This window comes from Musa acuminata, chromosome BXJ3-9 (assembly GCF_036884655.1).
Source record: "Musa acuminata AAA Group cultivar baxijiao chromosome BXJ3-9, Cavendish_Baxijiao_AAA, whole genome shotgun sequence".
Lineage (NCBI taxonomy): Eukaryota > Viridiplantae > Streptophyta > Magnoliopsida > Zingiberales > Musaceae > Musa > Musa acuminata.
This window is the reverse complement of record NC_088357.1, coordinates 46318743-46333923: the sequence shown is the minus strand read 5'-3', so window position 1 is coordinate 46333923 and position 15181 is coordinate 46318743. Positions and strand designations below refer to the sequence as shown.

At 33.6% G+C, this 15181-nt stretch overlaps 1 protein-coding gene across 1 annotated transcript; it reads left to right on the top strand.

The window, feature by feature from the left end:
- The first annotated feature begins 6039 nt into the window (after window positions 1-6039).
- LOC135649937 (uncharacterized) lies at window positions 6040-10904 on the top strand. The gene is made up of 6 exons (XM_065168919.1): window positions 6040-6376; window positions 7612-7761; window positions 8026-8284; window positions 8541-8759; window positions 9768-9910; window positions 10383-10904. Exons 1-6 carry the CDS (start codon window positions 6098-6100, stop codon window positions 10680-10682), a joined length of 1350 nt encoding a protein of 449 aa, XP_065024991.1. The 5' UTR covers window positions 6040-6097; the 3' UTR covers window positions 10683-10904.
- Window positions 10905-15181: the final 4277 nt, after the last annotated feature.

Genomic DNA, 15181 nt, shown 5'->3' with positions numbered 1-15181 from the left:
TTTATTTATCAAAAATTTATGTTCATTTTTTATAAGTTAGATTTTGATCCAATCGATGTCGTTATTTTTTTTAATGATTGTAAGTTGATTCGTGTTGTCCGATAAATTAAATTTTAATTGTGTAGAATCTTATAAAATTATATATTCTCAACAATGATTTTTTGATTCCAAATTAGTAGGCAATCCGGAGGATTCGACTATCTTTCTAGCATATAAGATTATGTATTGAGAACATATATGAGGGTTTTTTTATAGTAGATACGATGTATTTTTTTCAGACTTAACTTCGATCACATGTATTGATCTGAAATATGACAACATACAATACACTGTGTTGCTAATCGTGTGACTCTAAGACATCAACAACATGACATCGAGATATCGATCATCAGACACAAAGTTATCAATCATGTTATTATTCTTTTTATCAAACTATAATAATTATCTTTAATGCATAAAATTCATACTAGTATAATATATTTTAAATTATTTAGATCACAAAGCAAACAATCTTATCACGTCAACCTTTTGATTTTGTCTTGACGATAAATCACTCTCATATAATCAATTGTAAAAGATTTTGAGTACGCAATTTGCACTTAGCATCATGACGGATGTTGAAGTGTTAAACGTTTCCTTTGCAAAGACCAACCTTAGCCACTCATATCTATATCACACGATCGAATGTTCTACGGCTCTTGGGATTAACACTGTTATTGTTATGTCCATTTGCTGGTCTCTTCACTCTACGAGACCAAAAAATTTGCTACCACAACCAATCACAAGGAGGCAATCATCTCTTCGCACGCCACTTGCCGGTGTCATTGATGGAGCAAAGTCGAATGGCACCACTCATCATGTCCAACCATCACAGTATACATCAGATTTGTCTCACCGACATTAGAATTTGGATCTATAGCTTAACATTAGACTAATTATAAATTATACTTTCAAAAATTATATTGAGATTTCTATACTTATGAAAATAAAATATTAAAATAATAATTTTATTGAGTTAAATGTTTAACTTTCGTAAATATATAGATCTCGATATAACTTTTGAATACGATGCTAAAGATAACGAGATGTAAATAGCAAAGAAGCAAGAATTAGTCAGCCAACATTTGACCTTAAAAAATTATTACAAAAATCCAACCAGAATTGGAGTCCTTTAAAATGCATTTTGTTCATAATTAGGCACTTGTTAATGAAACAATACTCAAGAGAGGTTTCTTAGCATAAAAAATACGGCATGGATTTATCATATTTTTGCTCCACATTACCCTTCATAATCTTCTTTCTTAATCATTCAAGGAGATGATTGAGTAATGCAAGACATAAAAAGAAAATATATATATATATATATATATATATATATATATATATATATATATATATATATAAAGTTTATTTTCATTAAATTTTCGTCCATAAAGTATCATATTTCTTGAACATAAATTTGCTACACATTATCTCAGTATTTTTTTTCTTTAATCATCAAAGAACATAAGAAATCTTAGTCAAAGAAATAGAATAAAATTTAATAACTTATTATTCAACTTAGATATTATCCAAAATAAAACTCAATAATAAGATAAGATTGATGTAAACCCTTAGTTGAGATATTACGACTTGTTAATATTATAGTTCTGAAATATTAGTTGTTTTCATATTGACTACAATGGTTATAGAATGTACTTGGGCTTTGATGCCCCTTATGCATTCCAAATAAAAAATACCACAAAATTATTGTATTCCTTTTGATAATTTTTCTACACATTACTTCCATATAGAGTTTGATTATTCATGATTTAGCTTAAATAATACCTAACATGGAGCTCAATAATGAGAAAAGATTCATATATTTGTTTGTGGGTTCATCTCTCTCTCTCTCTCTCTCTCTCTCTCTCTCTCTCTCTATATATATATATATATATATATATATATATATATATATATATATATATATATATATATATATATATATATATATATATTACAGTGGTTGCGTAATGAAATGGGACTCTTCGAAACCCTAAAAGGAAGATGAACAAGCTTGAATTATTGGCAAAACAACAAGCAGCAACATGGGGCTTGAGTTGACAAGAATTGACGTGCCAACCTCTACAAATACAAGGTTGAAATGTCTCGGACAAAACACTTCTTTGTCTCTCTAGTCTGTGATCCAATCCGTATATTTAATGCAAGATTTAGAATTGAAGGCCTGCATGCACAACGTTGTATCATTCATCTGTTCATGTCGTTTTAAGATCGGATAACTACGAATAATTATCATCAGATCAAATAAAAACAAATATCGTACCATTTGGTACAGAAAATTAGCGCAAAGTTCAGTGCTAATGAAAGCAAAATCATGTGAGAGAAGCTAATATTGCTGTTTGTTGTTGTTTAGGTGGTGATTTCTTAGTTTCGATCTATATTCTATACATGAAAAAGTATCTCAGAAACAACAAGACATTTTTCTTATAGTTTGAAATTGTTTTTAAAGCCGAATATAAGATATTATAATTTTTCTGATCTTTTCTGTATACAAAGCAAGATATTAATATTTTATTTTAATTTATTTCCTATAATATGAACTAATTTGATACTGATTGAGAATCCCTTAATTATGATATTAATATATTTTTAAATTTTGATATTAATTATTTGATACTGATTTAATATTAATTTTTTTAATTATAAGATTATTTAATTATGAGATTTAGAATCCTTTAATAATGGGATTTTCTACCCTCCCCTCAAACTAGCTTAAAGATGTTAATTATTCCTAGCTTGTTGTTTAGATCCTCATGAGATCTATGAAGCTGGTAAAAGTATCTCTCAACAAGAATGTAAGATAGGCAAACAATTCATTCTTCAATTTTCTCATTTATGAAATATCGATCTACTTCAACATGTTTTACTCTATTATGGTCTACTAGATTATCGGGAATTTTCAAAACAATTCCGAATTTGCATTTGTTCATGTTCAAAAAAAATTTTGAATTTTTTTTAATATTTTGGAATTATTTTTGAAGCTATAAAATAGATTTGCGGAGACAAGTGTTGTGCAAGAACAAGAAATTTGTGAGCTCAATTTAGTTAAACTCAATGCAAATAAAAATTAGAATTAGAATGATTAACCAAAGAGTAAGAGGTTTCTGATCACATTATATGATTTGATTCCCCATTCCCTCAGGAAGTACATGCAAGAAATGTGATGGATATTCTGATGATCGATAGGAATAGAATGAATGGGATAAACTTTGATTCCTACCTTGGTATTTCTGATATATCATTTGCATTGGGAAGAAAGATTTCGCTGATGGACATAGGGATCAAAAAACAAATGCAATTTATGGCTTTGTTTGGAGTGTTATGTGCATCATCTGTACCAACAAAAAAGAAAATGTCCATTTCATTTAAAGCAATCATGTAGCAACAAAAAAAATACAAGTCCAAATCATTTAAAGCAATCATGTACACATGTCCAGCAATCTTACATTGATAGATTCATAGATGATAGAAGATTTTTTATATATATATAAAATCTTACAATCATGTACAGCAACAAAAAAAAAACTTATCCTCAATTTTTTAATAAAAATAATAATAGAAGATCATGATAGATATAAATATAAAATGATAATCTTACCTTCTTTATATGTTTTAATCCTTATATTATAATCCTCAATCAATCAAGTATCAATCATAAATTTAAACACGAGTTAAATGCATAATTTGAGTGTATATTTGAGGAATATCTCTTTCTCAAGAGTAATTCAGATATTTCGTTCTCAAGAGTAATTCAGATATTTCGTTTGAAGAACTGTATGATAAGTTGATTAATCATGAAACACGTTTGAAACAAGAAGAGAGGAAGATAAGATCAATTATCATAGTTTAATTTAATCAAAAATCTAAATGAACTTCCAATACGGGATCGAATAAGATACCTCCTAAATACAGGATAACACAAAGTCACCATCCTTCCATATACTATCAACTCTTCCATCATATTTTTAACTTTAACCCAAACAACTCACAAAATAGCTTCAACAATAATACTTACAATTATCAATAGTTTTAGCATTTCTACAATAATAATTAATAAAAAAATATTTGTTAGCTCTATGATAAAATTGGATATATAATAAAAATTTATCGATCTCAATCTAAATTTACTAATATATCCGATTAGACTCAATTAAATATTATAACTATTCTGACTACTTATCTACTAATTGGATTAATGACTCTAGTATTTTTCATCATATTATTTTTAATTTATAAAATTTATCGATGATGATAACAGAATCTTTATCACTCACAGTTCGATAATACTTAATTCATGCAAAAATGTTTTTACACCTCTCAATACTTAATTCACTCACACTACATTTCTAGAAACTTTATTTTTATCTCTTAATTTTATAAATAAAATAATATATTTATTGATTTTTTTTTCCTACTCATTATTGGAAAGGATACGAGCAAATAATATCAACTAGACCCGAAGGCGTCGCCCATTCACCGGTGGCGGTGGGGTTGGAGTCTGGAATCGAAGGGAGCGAGCGAGAGGAGATCTCAAACTCTACTGTTGCTGCAGAGCAAAGCAAGTGAAGCAATCAACATTGAAATCATCAGTATATTATGACATCACTAAAATATCATTAACTAAATTAAGGATTTCATATGGAGTTTTCACCCAAAGAACAGCTGCGTTAATCTCAACATGAATCCTTAGCAATCCCCCTTCTTTTGAATTGGCATATATGTTTTACTCCTTTTGGAGTCTCAGCTTGTTTTTATTGAGTTACCTATTAATACATAAGAGTATTGAGGGGTTATATATGGTATTCTAAGAGATCATATGTAACATCAATACATATAAGAAATTTTAATAAATAATAATAAAAACAATAAGATTCAGATCTGTATAAAGTAAATAATAAACAAATTTAATAAATTATGATTGTATTTTGAAAATTACAGTAGAAATTTTGATATATTAAGATAGAACAATAAATTAAAATGTGGATATTGTTAGTCTCATATAGTAATAAATAGTAATAAAATATTAAGATTCAGATTAGTTGATGGATAAAAGTAAATAATAAATAATTTTTAAAAATTATGATTGTATTTAGAAAGTTGCATTAGAAAATTTTGATATGTTAACATAGAATAATAAATTAAAATATGAATATTATTAGTCTCATATGGAAAGTGGTCTAAGATTTATATTGATACGTATATTAAATTTTCATAAATAGTAATAAAAATATTAAGATTCAGATCAGTTGATGGACACAATGAAACAATAAATAATTTTAACGAATTATGATTGTATTTAGATATATTAATATAGAATAATAAATTAAAATATGAATACTATTAGTCTCATATCGAAAGTGAGATAAGACTTGTATCGATGTATAATATATTAAATTTTAATACATAGTCATAAAAATATTAAGATTCAGATCAATTGATGGATAAAAGTAAATAATAAATAATTTTAACGAATTATGATTGTATTTAGAATGTTGCATTAGAAATTTTAATATGTTAACATAGAATAATGAATTAAAATATGGATATGTGTAAGTTGGATTGCGACTTAATCCAAATAATAAATTGTGTATGGTTGGTAAATGAATAATGCTAAACAAAATTCATAGTCATGCATTTTACATTGATAACGTTACGCATAAGCCCAGTTAGGATCCCATGGCCCATTACACCATCGGCCCATATATAGTTGACTGATGGCAATTAATGGTCGTGGATAATGATCACATCTCGATCGTCCATTGATCAAATCATCGCATCTCCACCGCTCATCTTTTAATGGTCGGCCAATGGTTGGTCTGGAACATTCTTCGTTGTTGCTTGGCAGCATAGAAACTTCTGCCCTTCTCCGGCCACCAGTCCGCTCACCATTCTCGATCTATCCGCCAATGGATTTGCCACGTGTCGGTCTTCCATCCACCAATTCGGATCCACTTGGCCCAGATAACGTCTTCACCATAATCGAATCACAACTCGCGAGCAGAGGTCGAGGCGAGAGAGGAGGAGAAAGAGAAGAACGATGGCAGCAGCTGCCGCTGCTACGCTGCATCCCAGCACTGCCCTGACGCAGAATTCGCTCTCGTTTCGGAGCCAGAGCCGGCACTCCTTTCTTGGTGGCCTCCCGAAGAATCTGTTCTTGGATCGGAAACCAAGTCGGAGCGGAAGAAAGGGTGCGGCCGGCTTGGTGGTCGCTGCGGCGGGGGAAAACGACGGTGGCTCCGGGAGGTTCTATCTCAACTTCACTGGCTTTCCCTTCCCGCTCGGTCCCTTCCTCAACCGGCGCACCATAAGGACTGAGGTGAGTCTCTTGTCCTCTCATGTACACTCCTCTGTGTGATTAGATTGGACTCTGGAGGACTATGTGTTGGCTTTGAATCTCTGGGTCTGTGTTAAATACCATGTCATCTTTGGATCTTCGATAGATTTAGTGCCTTCTTGGATTGAACCCCTTACTGAGGACCATAAATTTGCTATGTATTGTATCACTGGTGTGCTGAATCAAGACAAAGTTCTACTATGGCTAATGTAAGATGGTATCTTTTCACCATCTCTAATCATTTGGTAACAGGTTCTGGACCATAGACAGAACCTATTTTTCTCCAGTATTGGGCTTGCAAATAATCCCAAGTTATTGAACTCAATAACAATTGGGTCCTGTAATGTTTAGTTTCAAGGATCTCAGCCTGAATGGATTGGAGAAGATTCTCCAATTTCCTAATATTATAATGATCCACTAAATCATGTCTAACGGGAGAAAGCTTGGACTGAGTACTTTAAACTTAATAGTATGGTTACAACACTTATGGAACTTAAAGTGTTTAAATTTGATCTAAGATGACAGCATGCAGTAATTCTGCATTACCTAGGAAAAAAGGAACAAATGTGCATGTCCAATTCAATTGTATTTCTAGAGGTGACATAATGAAGAAAAGAGTTGCTTCAGAGATTATAGTCACACTTCTCAAACTCTTTTAATTATGCCTGATCTATTCAATTACAAGTTCCATTCTCCACCTAAAAATGAGCTGAACAGGAAAGTACAAACCACATTAGCTGCCTCTTTTGTTGTGAGAGTTATAGAGAGAAAAAGCTAGAATGCCAAGTGTTCTGACACCACGTCTTCTTGTGTATAAACATTTGTTTGTTACACACATTCCTACATTTTTCTCTTCCTCCTTCAGAAAACACTCATTCAATGCACCTTCAACTTTTACATGCACAGTGTCCCATTTACTCTAATTCTTGCATGTCATTTTTGAGTTATTACAGGTTAGGTTTGTGTTTCTAACTGCTCTGTATGCACACTTATTATTCAATTGCAATCACATCCTTGTAATGAAAGAAAAATGAAGAGAAGGATGATAAACTCATTTTATACTCTAATCAAGATGCATTTGTTTTCTTAGTATAGATTAGCACCTATATATTTGTGCTTCATAAGTATATATGTATCTCTATATAGATGAATGGTTTCTATAAGAGTTATGCTTCTTAGAGAAATATGACTTTATTGACTATGTTTTATTTTCCAAGGCTGTCAAAGACTGTATATGGCTTTTTGAACAAGAGCAAGCACTGGGTTTCAGTAGTGTCTCAACAAACATTAGGATGACTGTCATCAAATTGAAGTCTGGAGGACTATGGGTTCATGCACCTATTGCGCCAACTAAGGAATGCATTGAGGTTTGTGCATCATACGACTCTCCTCAATCTTTTATTATTTTTGTTGCTGTAGTTTCTTTTTAGGTTCAGTTTTGTTCTGAAATCAAAGTTTAACAATGTTAGACAATTTCTATCTGTTTGTGTTCACCAGATCAAACACTTATTTCCCAGAGTTTCGATTGCTACCCATAGTTTTAATAGATTATTTATTATGTTATTTTAATACGCATGGGTTAGCTAATGAGCTTAACATAGATTTTCTATTTCATTTTTTTGCAATCACAGCTCCTAAAAGAGTTGAATGCTCCTGTGGAATACATTATACTCCCAACTTTTGCTTATGAACATAAAATCTTTGTGGGTCCATTTTCAAGGAAGTTCCCACGTGCACAAGTGTGGGTGGCTCCTAGGCAATGGAGTTGGCCAATTAATTTGCCACTTGAATTTTTTGGAATTTTCCGTGCCAAAGCTTTGAGAGATGAGGATACTTCTACTCCATGGGCTGATGAGATCGAACAAAAGACTCTTAGCTCACCTGAAGTAGGTAAAGTCACTATCTTAAGTATATTACTTTCCAAACCTGCATTTCTTTTTATTATATCACTTAATCTGAAAATATATGTTAACTACTAACTCTTGTGATCTTAGTATTCTTGCAAATTTCTAGATATCCTATTGCATCCATGTATTTGCATATCTTATATAATAGTTTATGGTGACCAGAATTATTATACTCTACTTCCTTGATCAGAATAATATTTAGACTGTTTCTTCTGATCATGTGATTTTGCTTCTTATAGGTATTGGTCCCTACGTAGAGGTGGCATTTTATCATAGACGTTCACGAACTTTGCTAGTGACAGATGCTGTCATTTATGTCCCAAGGCAGCCACCAGCATGTATTAGCAAAGACTCTTTGTTAGCATCTGCTAAAAATGGTTTGGCAGTCAAGATCCTCAGCAAAGGAAAAGAAGTTCCTGATGAACCTGTTGTTGATAACAAGTTAAACCGCCAAAAAGGTTAGTACTCATAACACAAAGATAAATGATGTAACTGATCTGTGGAACAAGGGAGAAGAAGTAGGAACCAAAGGGACGATGAATATTACCTTAAGCCACTTAGCTAAAACTGTAAGAAAACAAAGCTCCAAGATTCATCTTTTGACAATGGAATGATTAGAATGAACTTGTCATTATATAGTCCTTCCGTAAGGGAACAAAGTAACAAACAAAAAAGGTAGAAAAGTAAAACAAATTGTCTAAATATTTCTCATTTTTCATATTGTAACAAATTGAACAAGCAAATCCAAATTTATATGTTTGAAGAAGTTATTTTCTAATATTCGATCATCTTCTTTGGAGAGAACTTTGTCATGGTCCTAGATCGAGTATTGTTTTTTGATTCTTCTCTCACATTAGTCATTGACCATCTACATAGTTATGCTTTTTTGCTATAAAATGTGGTTTCTGTGATAATGCTTCTCATTTTATATACACGTTGCCTCTTCTTGGATAGATTTGTAGCTATTTGTTAATTCTATGTTGAACTATTTATTCTTGATATAACAAAGGTTTCAGATCTTTAAAAAAAAAGATATCTGAGAAGAGCATTCCACAAATAAATAATAGGACACATTTTCATATTCCTGAAATGGAAAGTTAATTCAGTGTCAAACTAATTGTGCCTTTCTTTTGATAAAACAGAATAATTAGTGAACATTAGTAGCTGATGCATCAGAGTTTATGCTTTCTACAATATTTGATAGTGGATGGAATGCAAGGCTGTAGAAGCAGCCATTTGGAGAGCAGTTCTAGCTATTAAATTATATTACAGTTGTTATTTACATACATAATGTTGCAGTCATTGAATTTAATATAACAAGCAGAGATTTCTAAATGCTATTATTCATGTGGGCTGCATGATGGATACAATATTTTGCACTTGATGTAGTTATCTTGTGTTTAATCCTTATAATTTTTTCGGGTGACTTGAGTTTTGTAACCTTTATAATGAATTCGTTCTGTTAGGTTGGGAACGGATGGTGCTGCAAATATTGTTTTTAGGCCCTTCAAATTTGTTGGAACCCACCGCCAGCTTTGCTCAGATGTCGCAGAAGTTGATTGTTTCACCTATTGTTAAGACTTTGGTATTCAGCAAAGTACCAGAAAAGGTGTGTTCTGACAACTAGATGGGTTATTTCTAAAATCTCTAGGTATCAATCAATCTTTTAGGCTGGCATGTGTTCTGGCATCATTCACTTTTACCAATGAATCTAGGCCTACTCGGACACCTAATCACCTTATAGATTGCATAATGCTGCAGAGGGTAGTAGCTATGAGTTCTTCATGGAAAATACTTCATTATTAGTGAGAGCTCCACCTTTAATTACTGACATCTATTGTGGTCCTTCGAACTAGACAAGGAGCCATGACCTGCTACTGGAAATAAACAGCAAGGTGTCTCTCTCTGTATTTGGCTTGAGAAGCATCTGTTTTTAGCAGCCTCTCTGTTTTCCCTATCCAATTATGCATAAAATAATTTTTAAATTGAAATTAATGAATCTATTTTAATGCTATTGTATATTTTCTCTTCAACAAGCTTTCATCTATAGTGCCATCCTGTTTCCTGTGCATAATTTTCAGGTAAGAGACTGGGTTGATCGGATTGCTAAAGACTGGCCATTCAGACGGATAATTCCTGCCCATTTTGCTGCTCCAATAAATGCCAGTAGGTCAGATTTTTTGGCAGCCTTTGGTTTTCTAGATGAGCTCCTGGGCGATCGCTTCACCACGAGGCCTTCACTGTCTCTTCTCTTTGCATCGGTTATGGGAAAGGCAGCTAGTTACTTTCCACCGGATGATATGAAGACCTTGTCATCCCTTGATCAGTTCTTGGTCTCAGTTGGTGTTGTGAAGAAGACTGTTTCTGGAAGAAAACAGTAATAGTAGGAAAAACTTGTACATTCCCATCTGGCCCCTCAACCCTTCAGTATAGCCAACTGTTTCTTTAGAGTACCAGATCATACAATTACCTTAGCACATATGAAAAGAAGAAAAAAAAAAAAATGAAGGCTGCTTAAATAAAGTTCTATCGTTAGCGGAAATTCTACTATTGTAACGTCCACTGTTTTTTTTCCTGAATATAATGATATTTAAATTAAAGAACTACTGTCTCGTGTGTAATTCCATAAAAAATATGATCTAGTATGTAACTAACTATTGTTTCCATGTATACCATACTAATAATGCAACATATGTTGTTAATCTTGTTCTATACTTATATCAAAATAAAAATTATACGTAGCATATTTTGTAGTAAATTATATTTTCTAGGTGCAAATTTTCTTCATATCCAAATCTCGACCGGTCGATGAATAGAAGTTTAAATTTTACATCTTGATATTGAGGATTCTTGGAACTCTTTGTGGCATCACTGAGCAGATATGATACGTGGCACTGTGTGCTAATGTGATCTTAGTGACATGCTGTGTGATCCTACTTGATACTGCTTTGTCCTCTCTATTTCATTACATGGAATTTTCTGTGTTATCATAAGGATGTGCAGCACCTGATTCACAATTTTCCAGTAACAGGAAGAATTTGGGAAAGCCTCTTACAGTTGTGCAAAAGGTTTCATAAACCTGTCTCTGGAACAAGATTTAAAATGGTTTCATCATCAATATAGAGGAAATACTTATTTTATCAGTCTGTGTATACATCATCTGTGGGTTGAGAAGAACAACAGGCCATTAAGGAAGCACATTTGTTGATAGGAGATGTATCAAAGGGGAATTATTGATGCAGTTAGAGGCAGGTTTTCAGTTTTGGTGAATGTTGAGGATAAATATACCAGCAGAGAAATGCTTGAATATCAACATTATGGAAGGAGGGATTTTAGAGACAGGCTGATTAATGGTACCCTTTGATCAAATTTCCAAACCCATGATTAGTAACAATTCTCATCATTCATAAGATTTATTTTGTTCTTGACTATTTTGATTGTCTTTCAAGTGCATATATAGAGTTTACACTTATATTACAGGCATACATAAAAGATACATATATTACATAATCTTAATATTTTTAATAAAAATATTAAAGAATTTGAATTATCATGATTTATTTATTGTATGTCTCCCTGAGATTATGTGTATGCAGTTCTGTTTTTTGGTCACTTCAGCTTTAGCAACAAAATTGATGTAAGACATGCCAGAATCTTATAATCAAGATTGGGATTGTTTTTGTTGAAGATGCATACAGACATATCTGTCATCAGGATGAACATTGAACAAAGAAATGGTATAATTCTATAAGGTGGATGTATATTGTTACAGATTTTCTATGCAACCTGCTTATTACATGTTTTCTTCCTACCCAATGCAGCATTGGTGACAGAAGAACTGAAGATGAAACATCAAACATGAGTGAGAACAATGAAGATGGAGCTCAGGGAGGGCACGGTCCGCCGTTGCTGCTGGAGCCATTGGTGCAATCTGAAGCAGTAGAAGATCCACCGGAACCTTTTGGGAGGGACTGGAACATGATGTCCAGATTCACCATCTTCCTAAATCGCATTAAGCTCCGTGCTTCCACCACCGGGGATTGGAAGCTGAAGAGCAGCAAGATGAAGACCATGGCTGTCACTTTGAGCAGGTGAATCCTCGCAGAACTCATTGCCATTGCTGATGTTTCTGGGAAGACCAAAGATCGTATAGGTGGATGAGGAAATCTGATACATAGATGAATGGAGAAGTAAATGTATATATAGACTGTCTCTGGCCTCTATACAGTTCAAATCTCTTGAAGTATTTGACCGGGAATGAAATCACTCGCAGACGTTAAGGAAACATCGAGGCAATGAACTCTTTGACTCGTCTGAATTGAATCCAACTTCTCCTTCCACTGGGTTTGGAAATGCTGCATTAAGAATGGAAGTCAATTCAGCTTTCCAGGTTGATTTTTGGAGCTGTACTGGTGGCACTGATCATCCTCATCCCTTGAAAAATGCTTTGTTGTTTCCTATGACCATCTTCAACATTTTGATATGTGATACACGCATCGGATCATGGAAAATCTCTGAGCTGAATCAGCCATTAGTAGAGCTGAATGTTTATGTTTATGATTCAAAGGAAACTTTGAGTGTGCATCAGTAAAACTTAATATTTTTATGCATGGAAAAGGTCATCTCTTTTTTATTTTACACAAGTTTGATAATTGCCTGGAGATCATAGGAGCCACTAAACAAATTATTTCAGTTGCTATTGTCTAGTTTCAAGAACTATTAATTTGCAATATATTTCCATTAGAATATTTTAAATGCTTCTGAAACAATTATCCTCACAGTATTTGTGACACATAATGGACTCACCACTGCTATAAGATATGCCATAAATTCATGCAGCCATAAAATCTGTCTTCAATCTCCATGAGAAGGAGGACCAGAGGTGTAGAAAAGCAGTGAGAACAAATCCCACTATAGGGTGAACTAAAATTACTTTCTACTTTGATCACAAAACCAGAAGTTAGCTTCTGAGTCAACTCAAAGAATATATGGTTTTGACAAGTAGAACATGATGCAAGGATTTTAGTTGGTTGACTGGTCATGAAGTCCAAGAACACCACAACAATTTCTAAGTAAAAGTCTTGAGTTTGAATGTGTGAGATGTCTGAAGCTATACAAATCCAGAGGAAGAAACTTCCCCAAGATCTGCTGTTAAGATCCCCATAGTTGATTGGAGAATGCAACACAAGCAGAGTCCAATTTGGACTTTTGCTGTGGTTGGCCTCCAATCCAAGTTGTATGCTGGGAGATTTTTCTGAGAAAGCTTCTTTAAGTTACTAGGAGTCATGGCCATGACTAGAATCCTAGTCATCTGAGAGAGTCATGCTAAAGACTCGGTGATTGTTGGTGCTGTTCAAACTTCTGCATTTTTTTTTTGCATTTAATAAGTAGATTTGTTATTCTCCTATTACTATGGAACACTTAACCAAATGTTAAAATTTGAAGATCTTAGCTGGTTGATAATAAGATTTTAGGATCAAATATCATCTTCACTGTTTATTTTTTGAGAAATAATATGATATCTTAAATTCTTCGACAATATCTAGTGTCATTTTTGTGAGCCTTTAGTTATGAATTGATAGCAGGATCAATTGCTTGGGTGGATTGGCCTAAAACCAATCTTATCCTAACTCGAATAAGAAAATTAGGTTTTAATGGGAAATATATAATTAGTCCGTCGTTGCCCACCATGCCAACGCCATGTAACACTAGTGGGAAGAAAAAGGCCTAAACAATCCGATACACATTTGCCCACATATATACGAGTCCAAGAGATAGTTCAGACCAGTTATCAAACTGCCTCCCCCGTAAAATATTCCCGAGAGTCTAAAGGGAAGCTCGAGTTTGTTACGAACTGCCTCCCCTGAAAAATATTCATAGAAATATTCTTGAGAGTCTAAGGGTAAGCTCAAGATGATTATGAATTGTCTCATCTCTGAAATATTCATAAGAATATTTTCGAGAGTCCAAGGGGTAGCTAAGGTTATAAACCACCTTCTTTACAAAAATTTTTATGAGATATTCTGTGTCCTTAAAGTCAAATATAAAAATACACCCTCAACTCTGGATGAATGAGACTTAGAGCTAAAGAAATAGACCTCGGTACTTACTTAAATATCGAAGGGATTGGCTCGGGAAGCTCCTCTCGACTTCGATCTTTGTGCAGGTAACAACTCGAGAGAAGGCACTCTCCACTTTGGATGATTCTACTCATATGAATCAGGACCACATTATGATGATAAAGACATCAACAATATTTTTTCCTAATATTTTGAAATTAGAAAGAGGGTCTGATGTCATAGGAGCATCCACAAGCCGACCCTGTCAATGAACACTCGGGTGAGGTTCTACCCTCAACGCATAGCACATTTACTCAAACGAGACAATAGCCACCCTTTCCCCATATAGAGACATCTATCTCGCCACAAGTACTAATGCAATATTAGTATCCATTCAACAATCCTAGACCCTTATCTTTGGGAGTATCGCTGAGCCATCTACTCGTCCTTATTGAGGCATTCTTGAATCTTACCTAGAAAATGCAAGCACTAGCCGCTATGATATAGGTCATTACCTTGCTTCTACCTCGATTATACCAATAGGCAATGTCACTGCCTCAGTCATCGTCGGCAGTTCGACAACCAATAGCATCGGCGTTCGCTAGGGTCCCCCCACCAGACAAGTTGCTAACATCTCAGGGGCATCTGAGGCTTATCGAACCATCGATCGAGGGAGCACCCCGCTCCCCAACCGTAGAGTTTAGTAGACTGCCCCACCATCGCCTTGCTCCACTCAAATATGAGAGTCACTTAGCTGATTCTATCACGTTCTGAATTTTTTTTTATCTTTCCACATATTCAGAGCCAAGTAGATAAATATC